We start from the raw sequence: 20,179 nt of genomic DNA, 5'->3' as shown, positions 1-20,179 counted from the left end.
GCTCGAAGAGGCCTGACCAAACGATGGAAGAGGCAGAGGCACGACCGTAGGCTGAAACAAAGAATCGCCCGGATCACAGCAGAAGCTGAAGAATACGCCACGAGCCTCACTAATAGCAATTGGCGCAACCTCTGCGACCGCCTTAATGGCACACTAAGCAGTTCCAAAACGTGGTCCCTCCTCAGAGCACTACTGAAACCAACGCACACAAGAACGCACACAACGAACACAGTCCGCACTATCATCCACAAAGAACAAATGGATGATGACACTCTCCTCCAAACACTGCAACAAAGGTACATTGCTACAGGCCACCGACCGGAGTACAAAGATTATCCACACGAGGAAGAAACCCAATTGGACGGCGATATTACAGAGACAGAAGTGAGGGCAGCCCTACACGGCATAAGACGAAACACGGCGCCCGGAGCAGACGGCATTCACTGTGCACTGCTACGCAACCTCGACGACCAGGCGATACGGCAACTCTCTGCATACTACAACGGCAATTGGAAAAACGGAACGCTTCCACAGGAATGGCGACACACCGATATCAACTTAATTCCGAAACCCGGGAAACCGCTGTCCCTCCAAAATCTCAGACCCATTTCCCTGATATCAAGTATTGGCAAGCTCTTCCAGCACGTCGTTCTAAATCGCCTCCAGCCTCACCTCGAAGCGAACGAATTCTTCCCCAATACCTTATTCGGCTATAGATCAGGTCTGTCTGCGCAGGACATACTCCTAGAATTTAAGGAGGATGTTGTGGATAGTCCAAGTAAAGCTCAAACAAGAGCCATTCTGGCGTTGGGCCTCAAAGGAACCTTCCATAACGTCTCACATGACCTCATTCTAAACAACCTTGCATTCTCCCGATGCGGAAAGCGCATCTATGATTATGTCCAAGCCTTTTTATCTGACCGAACAGCCACCATTGGCCTAGGTGATATTCGGTCGGATATCATAAAACTTTCCGGTAGAGGGACTCCCCAGGGTTCGGTTCTGTCCCCCACCCTGTTCAACGTTGCGATGGCAAAGCTACCACCGCTCCTCGACAAACTTCCGAACGTGCAGCACGCCCTGTACGCCGATGATATTACAATCTGGGTGACCACAAGGTCAGACGGCGCCATTCAAGACGCACTACAACAAGCCGTAAATATAGTTCAAGAGTATGCAACAGCCGGAGGACTCACATGCGCAGCTGAGAAGTCGGATCTCCTGCTTGTATTAAAAAACACGGAAAAACGCCGATATTCCACCAGCCATCACATTGCATCTCAGTGGCAACGTTATTCCAAGGATAGACAGACTCAAGTTACCCAAATAACGCACATGATAATGCACATTACAAACCGCCGAAAGGAGTGAAAGAAAAAGACGTACTCCGAATTGTTCAAGCGCTCATAATTAGCTGATTAACCTACCTCCTCCCCTATCATAATCTTACTCATACTGAGATGCACCAGATGGACACCCTCCTCCGTACGGCACTGAAGGCAGCGCTGGAACTACCCCAACATGCGTCTACGCCGCTCCTACTACGACTGGGGGTGCACAACACCATCCGTGAACTAGTTGAAGGTCATCTTAACAGCCAATTGCAACGTCTGCTACGAACAATGCAAGGGTGCCACATTCTATCCCGGCTACACTCTTAGGCAAAGTTACACCCTTTGGCTTGCCCCTTCTGCCACACAACAATAATCTTTATCTGCCTTGATGCGTTTCCTTTCTTTAACGCTGCGAGGCCGGAACTTTCCAGTAACGAACGGCACGCGCGTTATTAGAAGAGGCACTCCAAAGGGTGGAAACTGTTCGTTACTGGAAAGTACCGGGTTCGCAGCGTTAAAGAAAGGAAACGCATCAAGGCCGATAACGATTATTGTTGTGTGGCAGAAGGGGCAAGCGAAAGGGTGTAACTTTGCCTAAGAGTGTAGGATACCAAATACCAAGAAAACCACAACAGGAAGACCGCACAGTTCTTCCGCTTAGCATTCGCAATAAAATTCACATGGCCCCGATTCCCCGGAATATACACCCTGACCATCATAAAGATTGACGAAAGGCAAGAACACAAGCCCTGGCTCGCCTATTTGGCGATGACACATCAAAGGCTCCAGTCCTATACACCGACGTGTCCCGCTACCCACAGAAACGTGCCCTATGTCTAGTCGTACTAGATAGTGCAGACATTCTGAGAGCTTCGGCCACGCTCAGCACTGTGGACAATGGCACGGCGAAAGAGGCTGCTATTGCCCTAGCCATCGTACACGCTTCAACCATGCCGGCGCCGGATGGACCTATCACAGTGGTCACTGATTCTCAGACCGCCTGCAGGACTTTGGCACGAGGGAGGGTGACACCCTACACACATCGCATCCTTACATCATTACACCCCACTGCGTTACACAGGGTGTGTATTGTCTGGACGACTGGACACGCCTCTTTCCATGGTAATGAACGCGCTAATGCGGTAGCCCGAGAGTTCGCTAACCGGGCGCCATTGGAAGAGCTGTCCAACCCAGACGACGCACCGACAGAACCACTGAACTACACTGAAACTCTACAATATTACAGAGATACCAAGAGACACTTTTCTTCACCACATAATTCCCTTAATCGAGAAGATACCGTCACGTGGCGACAGCTTCAAACTAATTCATTTCCCTGCCTCTTTTATCTTCACCTCTTCCACCCCACACAATATCCCTCATACTGTCCCTATTGTGGAGAAAAGCCCACAGCAGATCATTGCACCCGGGAGTCTCCACACCCTCCGGGCTACTCCCCTATTCCTTCACCTTCACCTTCCTCCTGGGAGACTGCGCTAACCAGCTCAGACCCGCAAGAGCAGCGACGGCTGATCCGGCGGCCACGCGGAGTGGCGTGAGCCAATGGGGCCATGAACTAAGGGCTCCACCCTGCGAGGAAGACGCCCAATCTGATGACAAATAAATGCTCTCCCTCTCTCTCTCTCTCTTCTCTCCGAAATTAACGAAAAAAATTCCAGCCAGTCGCTCGATCTACAAAGGAATAAAAACTTGGATTCTTCAAGTGACTTCACAGTAACAAAGGACGCTTCTACCCAACCCCATATTTATTTATTCATTTATTTATCTATTTGTTTATTTACTTATTTATTGATTTATTTATTTATTAGCACACCTATCTACTAAGGTGATTTATCATGCATGCGGGACATCTTACAGCTTGACTTCATTTGTGCTGCAGAAAAAGATTTTCATTTCCCCTGGTAACTCTTGTATACGAGGCTAGGTCACGTACAATTAGTTTCACTGCTTTTTCTAAGTCTGTATGAAATTTATAGACTCTTTAAGAAAAACTGCAATTTTTGAGCGCAAAGATCACGCAAACAGAAAGAAAAATCAAGGAAAAGCGCTAATGGTTACTGTAATGGGTAGTGAATAAGTGGCTGACAGTAGCGCTTGTCCTTGTCTTTTGTTCCTGTGTGCGTTGCGGTGCCTTTTTGTTGTGCTAACTTTGCGGATGGGCAATGAATGAACAAGGCAAACGATTCATTGCTCTGGAATGAATGCAGCCGCGGGAGTGCCCGGAGCATTTATATTCGTTCGAAACTCTGTTTAAAATATTGTACTTGGGCTTAGATGGGAAACACCGGAATGCATATTGTCACAGTCCAGCAGGAGACGGCAAACCCGGTGTCGAGGACGTGTAAAAGCCCTTTATCAGCGCAGTCAACGCGACGTCGTTGTCGTCTCTGTTTTTCTACTCGCGCGCTACTTCAGCGTCGTTTTCATCGCCTGGCACATACCCCCTCCTTTGAAAAGGAGGCATCGTCCCGATGCACCAGCGTCCGAAGGCTATGCCCAGACGGTGCAAAGTTGAGGTCATGAAGTATGGCTTCATACGAAGCACGTGCACAACTTCGGGCAGATGCCGCCGGCGTTTAGAGCAGTTATGGCTGTGGGGGACCACTTCATAATTCACATCGCTGATGTGGCGCAGAACTGTGTACGGGCCGAATTATCTCCGCAGGAGCTTCTCAGACAGTCCCGGCCGACGAATCGGAGTCCAGACCCACACCTGGTCACCGACGTTGTATGTGACGGGTCTGTGCCGAATATTGTAGTGTCGGGCATCGTATTCCTGTTGTTCTTTGATTGGGAAACGCGCAAGCTGCCTGGCTTCCTCTGCGCGTTGCGTAAACTCCTCGGCACCAGTCTCGTCATCACCGCACTCGTGTGGCTGCATTGCGTCCAACATTGCTGTCACTTCCCGGCCGTAAACGAGGTTTAAAGGCGTCACGCGTGTTGTCTTTTGGCGCGCCGTATTATACGGCTTATTATAGCCTTATTATATTATAGCCGTATTATAGCTTTAGGAGCTATGCAAAGGGGGAAGGCAGCTGGGGACGATCAGGTAACAGCAGATTTGTTGAAGGATGGTGGTCAGATTGTTCTAGAGAAACTGGCCACCCTGTATAAGCAATTCCTCGTAACCTCGAGCGTACCGGAATCTTGGAAGAACGCTAACATAATCCTAATCCATAAGAAAGGGGACGCCAAAGACTTGAAAAATTATAGACAGATCAGCTTACTGTCCGTTGCCTACAAAGTATTTACTAAGGTAATCGCAAATAGAATCAGGAACACCTTAGACTTCTGTCAACCAAAGGACTAGGCAGGATTCCGTAAAGGCTACTCAACAATAGACGATAATCACACTGTCAATCAAGTGATAGAGAAATGTGCAGAATATAACCAACCCTTATATGTAGCTATTATTGATTACGAGAAAGCGTTTGATTCAGTCGAAACCTCAGCAGTCATGGAGGCATTACGGAATCAGGGTGTAGATGAGCCATATTTAAAAATACTGGAAGATATCTATAGCGGCTCCACAGCCACCGTAGTCCTCCACAAAGAAAGCAACAAAATCCCTATAAAGAAAGGCGCCAGACAGGGAGATACGATATCTCCAATGCTATTCACAGCATGTTTACAGGAGGTATTCAGAGGCCTGGAGTGGGAAGAATTGGGGATAAAAGTTGATGGAGAATACCTTAGCAACTTGCGATTCGCTGATGATATTGCCTTGCTTAGTAACTCAGGAGACCAATTGCAATGCATGCTCACTGACCTGGAGAGGCAAAGCAGAAGGGTGGGTCTGAAAATTAATCTGCAGAAAACTAAAGTATTGTTTAACAGTTTCGGAAGAGAAAAGCAGTTTACGATAGGTAGCGAAGCACTGGAAGTGGTAAGGGAATACATCCACTTAGGGCAGATAGTGACCACGGATCCGGATCATGAGACTGAACTAACCAGAAGAATAAGAATGGGCTGGGGTGCGTTTGGCAGGCATTCTCAAATCATGAACAGCAGGTTGCCACTATCCCTCAAAAGGAAAGTGTATAACAGCTGTGTGTTACCAGTACTCTCATATGGGGCAGAAACCTGGAGGCTTACGAAAAGGGTTCTGCTGAAATTGAGGACGACGCAACGAGCTATGGAAAGAAGAATGATGGGTGTAACGTTAAGGGATAAGAAAAGAGCAGATTGGGTGAGGCAACAAACGCGGGTAAACGACATCTTAGTTGAAATCAAGAAAAAGAAATGGGCATGGGCAGGACATGTAATGAGGAGGGAAGATAACCGATGGTCATTATGGGTTACGGACTGGATTCCAAGGGAAGGGAAGCGTAGCAGGGGGCGGCAGAAAGTTAGGTGGGCGGATGAAATTAAGACGTTTGCAGGGACAACATGGCCACAATTAGTACATGACCGGGGTAGTTGGAGAAGTATGGGAGAGGCCTTTGCCCTGCAGTGGGCGTAACTAGGCTGATGATGATGATGATGAATATACGCAAATGTAAAATATGGTAAAATCTCGTCCCAGTTCTTGCGGTCGACTTCGATGTACATACTCATCATGTCTGCCAGAGTCTTATTCAAACGTTCTGTCAACCCATTGGTTTGGGGATGATAAGCCGTGGCCTTTCGGTGGGTAGTACCACTTAATCGCAAAACGGTGTCTAGAAGCGCAGCCGTGAACGCAGATCCTCTGCCTGTTATGACCACTACGGGAGCGCCGTGCCTTAGGACGACGGCTTCGATTAAAAATCGCGCTGCTTCGGCTGCTGTTCCACGTTGGATAGCACCTGTTTCGACGTATCGAGTAAGGCAATATGTGACGAAGATTATCCATCTACACACCAGGCGTAAAAATCACGCTTCCTCTCACTCCAGTGTCCCGGTTACACTAATGCTCAACGGCCTTCGAGTTTAGCCCAAGTGACACGCAGCACCTTCTGTGTGATTGTTGGCGCGACTTCTCATAAAAAAAAAAAATCTTTGAAGCCAGCACTATGCTTGCAGCGCCACTGGTGCTGCGAGATATTCTCGGCCCTCCGGAAAGCACCAACTGCGAGTTACGTGCTATGAAAGCACTGTTCATGCTTTCAAGGATCACAAGTATTGGCGAAAGATCTCGAACAGCCCTATTGTGTATATGTGCCTCTGAGAGCAATGTTCTCTGTGCGTTTTTGTTGCCACTGTGTACACCATAATTAAAACTCAACACCTGGAGTAGCTGATCTCCAGCTTATCGCTGATGTTTATATATATACACAAAAGAATTTCAGGAACCCTATCGGAGTGAAATGGTTAATGCGAGGGTATCGAACATTGAATGCAGCCATTTTCTACTTGTGTTTCTGACCACATTTACAGTGGTTGTCTCTAAGATGCTCTATTAACGCCGCTCATCACTCACATTTGTGGTGCGCCCATTAAACCGAACGCCAAAACTCGAACGTGTTACTTCAGTCAGAAAACGAACTAAGGGGTTTGATAACTGACTAAGCAGAAACTGCATTTTTCATATTCCCCGTGATTCTCTTTTTCACAATGCCACAATCTGAACAACGTAGCCGCCTGAGTTCCGTAACGTCGGTTAATTTCTCCATTGGTAACTAACGAAAAGCATTTACGAGCTTTCTTTATTTTTAAAATTCTACCTAATTGAACAAGATTTCGTTGGACGCTGACTATACAACGGTTCACAGCATTTGCCTTTCTTGAAAGCGCTGACTTTTTGGAGGTATTTACTCCATAACAGAAATCAGTGCTGCATTTGGGCCTCACAATATGCACGTAAAAATGATACTTACAATTCCTTGCTCATATCAGTGCCGCAGTGCAACTGTAACAGAAAAACCCATGTAAAGGTCTAGAAGAAATCATGAATGAGTATACTTATCTAGAACAATTATTCAGGTGGGAACAAGATCACCAGAATCAAGTCTACAAGGCGAGCAAAAATGAACCATGCGCGTACGGCACACATATTCGTGTCCTCATGGGCGGCCAACTTTTGAAAACTAGGCGCAAAATATCCGCATTCCACACATACTACCTTAGGGTGGTGAAACTTCGCTAATTATAAAGAAGCTTGCGATAGAGCTAAGGGCAGCGCAGCGAGCGTTAGATAACAGGCGTAGCATTGCCAGATAGGAGCACGACAGTGTAGATTAGAGAGCGAACTAGGGTGGCTGATAATGTGGTTTAGACTAAACGGAAGTGTTGTACGAGGCATGCAGTGCCGAGAAGATAAACCGCGGCATGTGTTACTAGAATCATCAGCAAAGCAAGTTGAACGCGTTCGAGTATTGCAGCTGACTAGGAGATGAGATGAGATCGAGGAAATTGAGGGAATATTACAAAATCATCTGACGCAAGAGAAGATCATTATATATTGCTGGTGTGAACGTGACTCTGCCGTTAGAAGCTACTGCGTAACAGAAAGAGAAAGGATAAGAATGAAGTACCATGAAGCATGCATAAACAAGAACCGAAACAACAACTATAACAATGCATAAAACAAGCTGGCTACTAAAACCGATCGCGGCTTGTCCCATCAGATCGACCTTCTTCACCTACCCTTGGTTCTCCGCACCAGTAAGATGATCACAACAACAATAGCTGTTGTAATGATGATGCATAATTATGATGAAAAATACAAAGAAAACAGGGGCATTACAAATCGCTGGATAGTACTTGACACTACCACCGCCATAATGGTGATGAATACGACTATGAAAGTGGTGGTAGGAGTGTGGTGGCGAAGATTGATGATTGTCATGAAGACATGGTTGGTTATGAATTGAGAGCGCGATTTCGCACTGCTGTGCATAATGGCGATGAGGGTAGTGCTGATTGATAGTGATAATTATGAAGACAGGATTATATTGCAGTATAGAATTTGGTACTACCGCTGGTAAAACGATTATGAGGACGATTCCCAATAAGTTAAAGGCAATGCCAAAAGTGGAAGCCCGTTTGGCGAAAATTCCATCACCCTAGCCCTTTTATTGCGATTACCGTTCATAGGGCACTTGATGCACTTGATGCACTTTCAGGGGTTCCGTCTGCCTGTGTCTGACTGTTTTTCCGCCAACTAGGGTCACTAAGAGTGGGTAGTTAGTCCGTGGGTGTAATGTGTAGCCCATGGGGCAGCTGTGCTGAAGGAACAGGGTGGCGCCAACTTCGCTCACTGGGTATCTGCCGCTGTTTAACGAACCGCCATGATGCTATATTGAAGCACTGGATGTGTACCACTTGATGTGTGCCACTTTGCAGTGGACGTGACAGCAACTGGTGACAGAGTCACTGGTTACGTGCCACTAGGTATGTGTCGCTCATCACTGAATCTCTTTGCAACCAACCAGGCATGTCTAGCAACTAGCTACGTATGTGCCACGTTTTTATGACAAAAAGATCAAACCGACCGGTGCCACGCGCCGACTTTGAGGCAGCACCGCTACATGGCGCAACTTGTGCAGTCGGGAGCGCGAGGGAAGAACCCGGTTGCGAGCACGTCTCTGCGATGGCAATACGGCGTGTCGCCAGATTGCTTCAATGCTGGGTAATCGCATTAAGTTCAGCATTCATTGCGAGATAGGCGCTGCGAGATTCCTAGACAACACTAAGTAGCATATCTCAAATGCTGAAAAATAGATACTGTATACGATTGCGATGCAAGATTTACCCGGATAAATTAGAAGGAGCTGGAACCTGTGACCTAGCTGGACCACAGGTCCCATGTCCTCTCGTTTTTCAATGTGACGAAGCGAACTTACACACCGCGCATTCTACAAAATGACCAAAACAACAGCTCCTGTTTAACTCTAAAACCTAACACTCCGTCATACAGCGATTTGAATTTTTTCAGAGCTTCCACAGGCCACACGGCGTTTTTCTTCATTTCGAGCAAGAGCACGCGACGACTGATACATCGCAGTGGGAATAAAATGATATCCATTTATAGGAAGTATAGCGCTCTCAAAGAGCATGTGTACGCCATTGACTCACCAAGGCCCAGTTGTAGAAGAAGAGCTGCGTGGAGCTGAGGTCGCTGACCCAGTCTATACGGAACTCAGGACGTGGGAATGCCTTTTCGAGGACCATGCGCTTGTAGTACTATAAAGCCAGAGAAAAAGAAAGAAACAACGAAAATAGACGTTGTCCAAAACACAGTGGTCACAACGTGTTTTTGCTTCCAATCATTCGCGATCCGACCATTCACAGCACATGCAGCCCACAAAAGCACAGCATTCAAGATCTGTTTTTGTTACTTAGAGGCATCTTTGACTTAGTCGCGAGGACGTGGATTAAGATACTGCCTATTAAGAAGGGTACGTATCTTCGACACCGCCGCCTTGGCTACTTGGGCACTTTTCTTTCTTTCACCCTTCTTACATAGGAGTGCTGTGATCTGCTCAGACTCCTACTGCACGGCTGAAAGTGCATTATCCAGTTCACATTCTTCCCATACAAGCCACTCTTAGTGATGACATCGGCCGAGTGCAGCTCGGATGATCATGATTTGAACACAATGTAGGCTGATGATTACTTTAGGAAAGGGCGCAGATCTACACAAAGATATTGTATACTGACCAGATTCTACTCGTTCTCCACTATGCACCGTCTGTACAGTACGCTGCGCATCTGCAGTCTTGAATGTCCGAAAACATTTGAACTCCACCATCTCTCGTAATATTTTCTCAAACAATGTAAAAAATGTATAAAATTCGCATAAGCAGCCTCTGCGCCTTTACCCTCCAACTTCTTGGCAAATAATAATAATGACAATAGCTCGTTCGTAAGCAAATGCTTGCTCACTGCGGCGGCTAACCTGCATACTCCTAAGGCATATTTGTTAGGCTGGCCAGCCTTAAGAGAAAACGTTCATGCGCATAATCAAATCCAGCACCAGCATTAAGTAATAAGGCACATAATCACAAGCTAAGAACAAATCACGAAGCAGTAATAAAACAATTCTACTGGCGAAGTTAAAGCAATTCGCAACAGAGGTGCGCACTTGTGTACTGAAAAATAAGACGTAGGAATTGGAACAACACGATTTACTACATCTAACAAATATTCTATGTGTCTAGCACACAATTACCTCGCCTAAGCAAGATAGGCAGTGTCTTGTATCGTTACTTGCCATTTGGGCAAACAAACGAGGAAAAATTACGGCGCGTGCTTTTCTTGTAGTCAGCAATACACGGAAAGCAACATGTTCTACTTGTCGCCCACACATCATTTTCGCATTCAGCACTTTAATGGACTACATAATAAGAATATCGTACATGACATCAAAGATAAAAAGTCATAAAGCACGTCAGAATTCATCCTGCGTGCTTCCTTTATGACATTGTGCACCGCAAGCAACGCAGCGTTCAATATGCTGTGCACTATTAGTTGAGTTTATCTTATATTAAAATTGTATGGCGTAAGTAGTCGCATTTTAATATTAACACAGTGGGTCCTTCGTGTGCCCTCATCTTCAATGAACAACCACAGACTGACCTCATTGAGAACAAATCTTGAAGAACTGCTTTCAAGTACTGCGCGAGACGCTAACATCCAGGCGTAAGCCTAGGTACTTCTCATTATCCACACGTTCAACAGAAAGATAAAAACAATATGCGCAACTGTTTTCATGCAAGAAGACAGGGTGATGTGCCTCGATTCATGTGTGCGAGCTGCGTAAGCGCAATCTGTTTGTTTTAGACAGGTTCCAATAAATATTATTTTTACTTAGCCTGGTTACCAATAGAAATATGTTACATAGGGCACCTGCATTATGTTCTACAGGCCGAAACAACAGTCATATCAGTCGCGCACGTGCATATATTTGGACAAATATTGAGTACTAGAACGACATTAATATAAATATTAAGTAAAAGCAAATCCATAAGCAACCAGGGGAGAACAACAGGCTCGGCACTTAAGTGGTCCTAGAATTAAAGTAAATAAAGTGTTGCAAAGTCTGGGGTGCCCAGTAGACCAAAGTATTTCACCAATTGTCTATGCACTTTGACGTCACATTGCACAAAGTGGTCCTCGCACCATCTTCCGTTGCTTACGTACTCGAGAACCCGCGTGAACAGGAGCGCCGCCCTTCCACTTACTCTGTATGCTGGCACCACAGATGCGAGGAGATGTATGTCCATCAGTGCTTCCAACGTGTCCTGCCGGAGAAAAACGTGCACAAGATGTCCCTAAGCGGAAAAAAGGGCCGGAGATGTTCGCTGGGCCTTGCGCGCAAGGCGGGCAGAGTGAGAAATAAACAGTCTAAAAGCTCTTCGTTATTTCGCTCTCCTAATGCCAAACGAAACAATAGCGACTTACTCCACGCGTTATTGGCCTTACAATCGACGATGACAGCTGAGGTGGCGGCAGCGCCACAACATTCTACTGACTGTCTCCATCCACCGATGCACGTTCCCCACAAATTTTGCACCGTGTTACAGACGATCCGCAACACTGCATCAAGTGTCGTTCGGTAAAGCGTGTACCTTGCACAAAGATGCAGAAGGAGCGGCTGTGTCATCAGAGCGCCCCGTACCGTCTGTGATCAATGCCAGCTGCCCGTCTGATCGGGAACATCAGCTTCAGCAAGCTATATAACCTAGGATCATCGCGGAACTATTCATTTTGCAGCGCAGGTGACGGCGGCGCAAAATTCTACTGATTATCTCGTGCCGCCAGCGCAGGTTGGTTAAATCCGCACCGGCGTGTAGCACGTTTTTGATATTTGCTTGCCGCACCCATTGCTGTCAAGGGAAATGCCAAATCGGGCTGAGCTGCGATGAAATTTAGAGCCCCTTTTCAAAGAACTTAGGGGATTGTGTAAGAACCTCTTCCTACTTATTGCATTATATCATTCATTACACAAAGGACATTGAGCGGGAAGATTTTGGTTAAGAAAATAAGGAAGCCGCGTGAACGAACGGGCAGCTGACAACATAGCTTGCTGAATTTAAAAAAATATTCACGAATGTACGATATTAAAATCAAGGGAGTGGTCGAAAATGAAGGGCGAAAGCTGCGACCCAATTCTTCAACTGCGTTTTAACGCGATAGCGTTAAGGAGCTCGTGTAGCAGAAAAGCCGGTGTCGTCGGCGTCGGCGTCCGCGGCGTTGGCCGTGAGCGATAAATCAAGGCAGGCACTTCATAAATAAAAAGCAACTTCCAAGATGGGCTGGGTGGGAATCGAACCAGGGTCTCCGGAGTGTGAGACGGAGACGTTACCACTGAGCCATGAGTTCGATGCTTCAAAGCGGTACAAAAGCGCCTCTAGTGAACGCGGTGTTGCCTTAGAAACGAGCTGTTTCTAAGGCTCAGGCGTGCGTCGCTTGCTCAGGCGCACATTTCGTTGTCGCGCCGAACGCTGCGTTGCTCGACGCTCACCGCGTCCGATGCGGGGCGCGTAGTCGCTGCGCCGTAGCCCATTGTCTTACACCCCTTGGCGGGTCGACGGGAACGCTGTCGCGTTCCACTCTTGAAGGCGAAGCTTAAGCGTCCTCCAATTTTTCAATGCAGCAGCAGGTGGGGGAAAATCGCGGTGCCGCCCGAAAGGCGTAGTTCCGATTGCGACAGCAAATTAGTGTATTGATGTACACAGTAAGATAGTAAAACTGAGGTTGAACAGCGCCAATAACAGAAGGACACCAGGAAACAAGTACCACCGACAAGCGCTGTCTGCGGTATTTGTTTCCTCGTGTCCTTGTTTTATTCGCGCTGTTCAACCTCATTTCTAAATATGAACCAACTAGCCCTCATCAAGATCTCACTAAGGACAGTAGTTTTGTCGGCCGTATAAACTTGTAAACATTCGTTACTGACTAAATTAACAACGACAATGTGTAAGCGTGGCTGAACGAGGACGTAGAAAGTAACAGACACACCGAGACAGCGCTGTTTTGTATGTCTGCTTCGTTCTACATCCTCGTTCAGTCGCGCTTACACATTCTTTCATGGATTCAATCAAACTATCCCGTCAACGTGTTTTAAGAAAATTACCAAGCACGGTGTTACGCGTGCACTGCAAATATGAATACATCTCGCTCGATGAGCGTGGGAAATTGCTGTCAAAATTCTGAAGTGAGGAATCGCGGCAGCAGCAAGCGAATTAACTTTCATGCATTTCTCGCTTCAACGTGAACGAAATGTCGAAAGCACAGCGCACACGAACCTACCGGCACTACGCTCGCTCTGCAAAGATCGCAGATCGCTTTAAAGATGAGGCCCGCACGGGCGCGCACTTCGGACGCTTAGGCGACCGCTTTCGAGACAGCGAGCGCCGCAACGCGTCCCGACGGTGTCTGTCAAAGGCGTCTACTATGGCGTCCGCGATTCGCGTGGCCAACGCCATACGAGACGCAGCGCTTGTCTCCATTCTATGAAACTGCCGGCCAGGAGGACATCGAGGCACCCTACCACCCGCTGGAGAAGAACGCCCATCCACCCTCGCCTGACTCCACTGCCTCGCGCTCGTCAGTATAGGGCACGTATCCAGGCCGCGTTCCTCGCTTGCGCACCTCCCGCTCTTTCACTCGCACACACAGCGTACGGCGTGCGGCAACGGTTTTATCCCCCTTGGACATCATACGAAACCTGACGGCGACACCGACGGCAGAAATGCACCTGGAGTGTTTATATATTGCTATCTATACCTATTGATAACTATACCTGTCAATGTTCCCTCATAGACACCTTTAGAATACGGGCCCCAAACGTTTTGGGCCCAAAAAAATAGCGTCAGAGACACTACGTACGCGCGAGAAGAAAAGAGAATATGGGTTTTGCATCGGGCACGCTATTCCACTCATTTAGCGCGATCCCCAAAAGCTTCCACAAAAGATTTGCGTCAGCAAACATGGCGGCACCCATCGAGGCGACAGCTGTAACCTAGCACCAAACTAGGCTCGAATCATGGTAACGTGTGAAATTCGCAAGCTAGGAGAACTGACTACGGTTATCATTTTTACAGCGAAGCTGTATACCTCTACCGTCAAAGGAAATTTCCGTGTCGTAAGCAAAAAGTGGGCCGATACCGAAGATGGTGCAATGCCGGCTCGACCCGCGGCAGACGTGAAGCAGGCGTCCAGCACTCCCCATACGTGTGCCAATCCAGAAGAACGTGCAATGCCGGCTCGACCCGCGGTGGAGGTGAAGCAGGCGTCAAGCACTCCAGATGCATGGGCCGATCCCGAAGATAGCGCAATGCCGGCTCGACCCGTGGCGGAGGTGAAGCAGGCGTCAAGCACTCCCCATACGTGGGCCGATCCCGAAGATAGTGCAATGCCGGTTCAGCCCGCGGTGGACGTGAAGCAGGCGTCAAGCACTCCCCATACGTGCACCAATCCAGAGGAACGTGCAATGCCGGTTCGACCCGCGGTGGAGATGGAGCTGGCTTTAAGCACTCCCCATACATGGGGCGATACCGAAGATAGTGCAATGACGGGCCGACCCGCGGCGGAGGTGCAGTTCGCCATTAAGAGGCCCACATACACAGCTTCTCTGGTCATCCTTCTTCAGAGAGTGGAAGGGCACTGATACTTTTTATCAACTAGCGTGTGTTATGGAAATTGATTGATCAGACGCCGCTTATGCCGAATTAGATTGTCAGTTTGATTGCTCATAACCCTAATACGGCTCAGCTTGGCTGGTAAAAGCATGTAAAGTTGGTTGCTCAAAACTAAGTGCAACTTATTGCTTGCTGCTAATAAAATAACCTCCTAATAAAGAGAAAATCAGACATCCACCCGGCTGCCCCGGAAAAGCCGTGGTCCCGAGTTAGAGTCGCGGACCAGGACGAATTTTTCTTCATCTGCGACGTTTTTCTTTCGAGGAAACCGTATGGGTTTCATTTGCAGCATTTCTGCTAACGGGAGGATGTCTGATTTTCTCTTTATTAATTATTTCTCTCCACCGTGGGGGTTTCCGCAGAACTATTACGTCAAACTCTTGCGTTTGCTTCGAGTTGTTGACAAGTTGGACTTCGCCCCGCCATGTGATAGCCGCCTGGTTAGCTGATATGGTAGAGCGGCTGCCCCGGAAAGGCGGTGGTCCCGGGTTCGAGTCCCGGACCGGGACGAATTTTTGTTCAACTATGAGGCTTTTCTTTCGAGGAACCCGTATTTGTTTCCTTTGTAGCATTGGCTTCGAACACGTGGATGTCTGATTCTCCCTTTATTAATTATTTCTCTTCACCTTGCGGGTTTCTGCAGGACTATTACGTCAGAATAACCTCTAAATTGTAATTAAACGCGAAAACACGAAAGTATAAGTTACTGTTCTTATGATAAAATGTTAAATCTTATTTAATTATTTCTAATAGCTGTTCTTTGACGTGGTAGTGGCGCTGTCAGCGCAAAACGCTAACCACAAACGCAAATCCCTGTCCTAATACTCTTCAGTGACTCCTGCGTGCCCCAACGCTAACCACCGCAAAGCTCTCCGGAGTCCCAAGCCTTTGAGGCCCCTATTCTAAAGCTATTCACTCACGCTGCATCACATATTAGACGGCGGTGAGAGACGGTGCCACAAGACGCTTGAGATACGACGGTGCTTGAAGGTGCCTACCTATGCGCTCAAGCGCCTGGTCGTGCCTATGAAAGCTACGTACGCGAGCCGTTGTCCTGAAATAAGTGCGGTGCTGCCGTCCAAGCATTGCTGGACACGTATATTTCTTTAGGCCCGACCATTAATCAGACACCTTTAGTACTGCGCCATGACGATACGTACGCAGCACGCAAGGGCTTTGCGGCACGTAGAAGCGCGTGTCGAGGTCCGGGCTTTTAGTAAAGGGCAATGCCTACTTACGTAAGCAAGCATTCACTTTCTGAGGCTGGCACGGACATATGCGACGAACTGCGCCAACAGGTAGTCAAGCCTTTCGCGCAAACAACGCACGCTGAACACTTTGTCAAAAACGAAGTTCACATTTTTTTTTGTTATGGATTCCCACCGTGCTGGATCTTGGATTGGGTTCTGCGCGTTCACTTCCCGCAGTAAAGCCAAGTCGCAGGCCATTGAAAAGTACAGCATTTCGCTGGCCGCCTATGATGGGGCCATTTTGCGAAACTCTCATCTCGCGCTCTCCCGAACAAACGAGAACCACAAGAGCAGCACGAAAGGCTTCCCACGTACACGCGCAAGAACAAGATGCATGCGTACACGGCGGCCGCGTATGCATCAGGTACAGTTCGTGTTGCGTTCCGCACATGCGCACATTGCAGAAGGTAGCGACCTCACGTACGCAACGCCGTTGCGTACGGAACCTACGCAGTAATTAACACTTTCTCGCAGATGGTGTAACGCGTCTTCAGGGTGTTGCTGCTTAGACAAAGTAAACACAGTTAAGGTCGGTGTGCTGCTATTAATCGCATTGCCATTTAAACTGGATTTGCGCATATTGTATTGCAAAGCTGTCGCACACTTTTACCCGACATTATCCGATTACCCGAGTAACATTAGATACCTTTAGTACTGCGCCATTACGATACGTACGCAGCATGTAAGCACTTTGCGAAACGTAGCAGTGCGTGTCCCGGCAGGGCTTTTAGGACGAAAGCCTTTTTTCTAGGATCATGGTGAAGTTTGTGTCAGCCGGCCTGACCGCCGAAGTATCCGCCGAAGCGTCATCACGCCTTGTGAAGACAGATTAAATACAGAATAAAGAAAAAAGAAAATAATTGATAGTGACAGTTAGTGAAAGATAACGTTGCAATAGAGGTTGGTAGGAGTTAATCAAGACTCGTAATGACTACTAATGACTCCGAAATGACCAATATGTCTAACGACTGTTTGTAATGACCACAACTAGTGGTCACTAATGACTTATAATGACTTATTTTCTTATTCAATTACGTCACAGACTCCTGAATAAGGATTGCGTGAAGGGAGGATGCAGGGAATTAGAAAGGAGCCCAAACAAATTATACATTGTTAGCGAGTAAACATGAAATAACAAATATCTAACAATATAAATAACGCGATAAATGAAACAAAACAACTGTGTGAAGTAGCAAGAAAGGAGTACCAAGAAATTGTACAAATGGTAGCTAGTGAAGATGAAATACAAAAGAAAGAAACAAAAGCTATACAACTTCGCTAAAGGTATTTACTTATTAGGTGTGCAGTAAGGTTTAGTTATGATGAATTATGGAAACAATATGCCTAAGCGTGCTTTGAAGGATACAGGGTCAATAATGCCAACTAATTTCTACGATACGACCAACATCTCTAACGACGGCTTGTAATGACCATAATTGATCACAAATGAGTGAAAATGCTTCGCAGTGAACAGTAATGACAAAAAGAAAGAAGAAAAAGAGAAGAGGCAAAGATAAAGACACGAATGATAACAGGAGGAAGAGAAGGCTTTCGCCGTTCACTTCCTAAGGGAGATCTTAAAAGACCCTGGAATTTTAGTACCGGGAAACGCCTACGTATGTAAGCGCGGACGAGCGTCGTGAGACGCCGGGTGCGTCTGAGCACGTTGGCTGCGTACGGCAGTGCGTCGAACCATCGTTCGAGCTATAGACGCTGTTGTTCTCGCCAAGGTGACGTGTTGTGTGCGCGCCAACAGCGCACACTGAACACTTCCTGCGAAACAAAATTCATATTCTTTTGCTAAGCATTCCCACCGTGCAGGATCCTGGAATGGTTTCTGCGCGTTAACATCACGCTGCAAAGCGCAATCGTACGCCATGGAAAAGGACAGCCTTACGCTGGTCGCCTTCGACGTCGCCATGTTGCGAAACTCCTTTGTCTCGCGCTCTCCCGAACAAACGAGAACCACGAGAGCAGCCCGCGAGGCTCCCCACGTACGCGCTCAAGAATCATGCGTGCGCACGCGGCGGCCGCATGCGCATCACGTGCCGTTCGTGTTGCGTTCTGAACATGCGCACTTTGCAGAATGATCTTACGCATGCAATGTACGCAGTACTAAAAGGTTCTATTATCAGCTCGGCTCTGTATGAGCTCTGTCCACGTGGTTACACCAATTTCGATGGTCAAAGCCACAAAAACAAAAACGTGAGGTGTTTCTAAATCAAAAAGACGCAATTTCGCCCGAAATGCAAAGCACCGATCGCGATAGCATATTTGTAGATAGCTATACTAAGTAAGGATAGTTGTGTTATGGGCCGCATAAACTTGTGAACATTCGCTTACTTACTAAATAATTATATACTGTATAGGTGCGACTGAACGAAGGCGTAGAAAGAAACATACACACAGAGACAGCGCTCTATCTGTGCACCGACGAGCGCGACGACGTGTTTTAAGTAAACTAACAAGCACGGTATCACCCACGCAACAGGTAAAAATGAACAAATTTCGCTCGATAAGAGCGGAAGCTCGCTGTAAAAATGCTGAAGTGAGGAATCGCGGTAGCAGCAGTGATAGAATGGACCTTTCTGTATTTTTCGTTTCAACGCGAAAGAAACGTCGAAAGCACAGCGAATACGAAGCAACCGGCACCGCGCAAACTCTGCAAACATCGCCGATCACTTTGAAGATGAGGCCCGCGCGGGCGCGCACTTTGGCCCCGTCGCAGATTATTTTCAAGGTACCGCATCCGCATGGCCGCGCCGCAAGTAGCAGCGGTCGGAGAAGAACACCCTTCCCCCTCTCCCTCGCCTTAGCCCCGTTCCTCACGCGCGACAGAAGAGGGCGCGCTACTTGCTCACCGTCTACCTAAAACTCCTTAAACTTCGTAATGTAGCGACACTCTGCTCCTCCGTCTTCACACCTCGTCGTTTCTCTTCTCTTTCGCGCTTCCTTCTCGACCGTGGCGTCGCCTACGCTGCTAGAACGTAGCAACGGCGCCAACTTGCGCTCCTCGCCACTCCGTAGGCGCTTCTCGAGCAAAAATGGCACTGATGCACGGCGCGATGGCCCACGTGATGCTATTAGGCTAATAGCGACGCAGCGTTGGCCTCGGCCAGAGCGCGCGAGGAGGAGGTGGCATTCTTCAAAGCGTGGCAGTACTTTACGAATTTTCAGGGGATTTACATCTACCGCCGCCCTCACTCGCGCAAGCGAGATTGAACCGCGTCCGCCGGCTCACCCTCGCACGCTTTCACTTGCACATACAGGGTACAGCGCAATCCGGAGTTGTTATCGCCCTTAGACTTTATACGAAACTTCACGGCGACGGCGAAAGCAACGGCAGAAATGCGCCTGGACTGCTTGTATAATTGCTATCGCAATATTAATAAAAGCAAGCGCGATTAGCACACACTCTCGCCCATATGTTCAAGCTTCTGCCCTCATAGGCAAGCCAACCAACAAAACGAACGGCACGTACTCACGATATACGCTGCGCTCACTCACGTTTTTCTTGCGGTCTGCCAGCATGCAGGTGGCGTACCTCTCCATCTTCCTCGACCACGAGTAGCCGACCCAGTTCTCAGGCATCAATATGCCGTCAGAGACCATGGCTCCTGCAAATGCATTCAAATGTACACAGGAAACCACCTCCCTTTCTCTAGCCTTGAGTCTTCTACTCTAAACTACCTTTCTTCTTTCCTTTTTTTTCTGGGAGCTGAACTTTTTTTTTCCCAAGCTTTTCCAGAGCTTACGATAATTTTTTTTCGGGAGCATTTAGCGCCCGCTTGTACTATAGAAAAAAGCTGAATCCTGTCAACATCGGCCTACCTGTTTGAAAGATGACCATTGCGTAACTTGAACGACAACTAGCTATGTAGCATGATGTGATTAAAAACAACTTGAACTTTTTCACGTTGGGCTCAATGACTACACGGCACACGTCATATTTTGAAAAGTGGCATCCAAGCAGTGATGCAACCATATTTATTTAAGCAGTATTGAT

The 20,179-nt window shown here is 47.6% G+C and overlaps 1 protein-coding gene across 1 annotated transcript in view; it reads right to left on the bottom strand.

Moving 5' to 3' along the window:
- Positions 1–20,179, bottom strand: part of LOC142584228 (uncharacterized) — a 254,736-nt gene that overhangs the window by 10,925 nt on the left and 223,632 nt on the right. Inside the window, exons 12-15 of the mRNA XM_075694382.1 lie at positions 19,681–19,790; positions 11,462–11,521; positions 9,354–9,461; positions 7,154–7,185 (exon numbers count right to left, since the gene is read on the bottom strand). Of these exons, the coding sequence (XP_075550497.1) occupies positions 7,154–7,185; positions 9,354–9,461; positions 11,462–11,521; positions 19,681–19,790 (310 nt within the window). The remainder of the gene's footprint in view (positions 1–7,153; positions 7,186–9,353; positions 9,462–11,461; positions 11,522–19,680; positions 19,791–20,179) is intronic.

The sequence above is a fragment of the Dermacentor variabilis genome, chromosome 6 (assembly GCF_050947875.1).
Source record: "Dermacentor variabilis isolate Ectoservices chromosome 6, ASM5094787v1, whole genome shotgun sequence".
Lineage (NCBI taxonomy): Eukaryota > Metazoa > Arthropoda > Arachnida > Ixodida > Ixodidae > Dermacentor > Dermacentor variabilis.
This window is presented reverse-complemented; position numbering and strand designations above follow the sequence as displayed.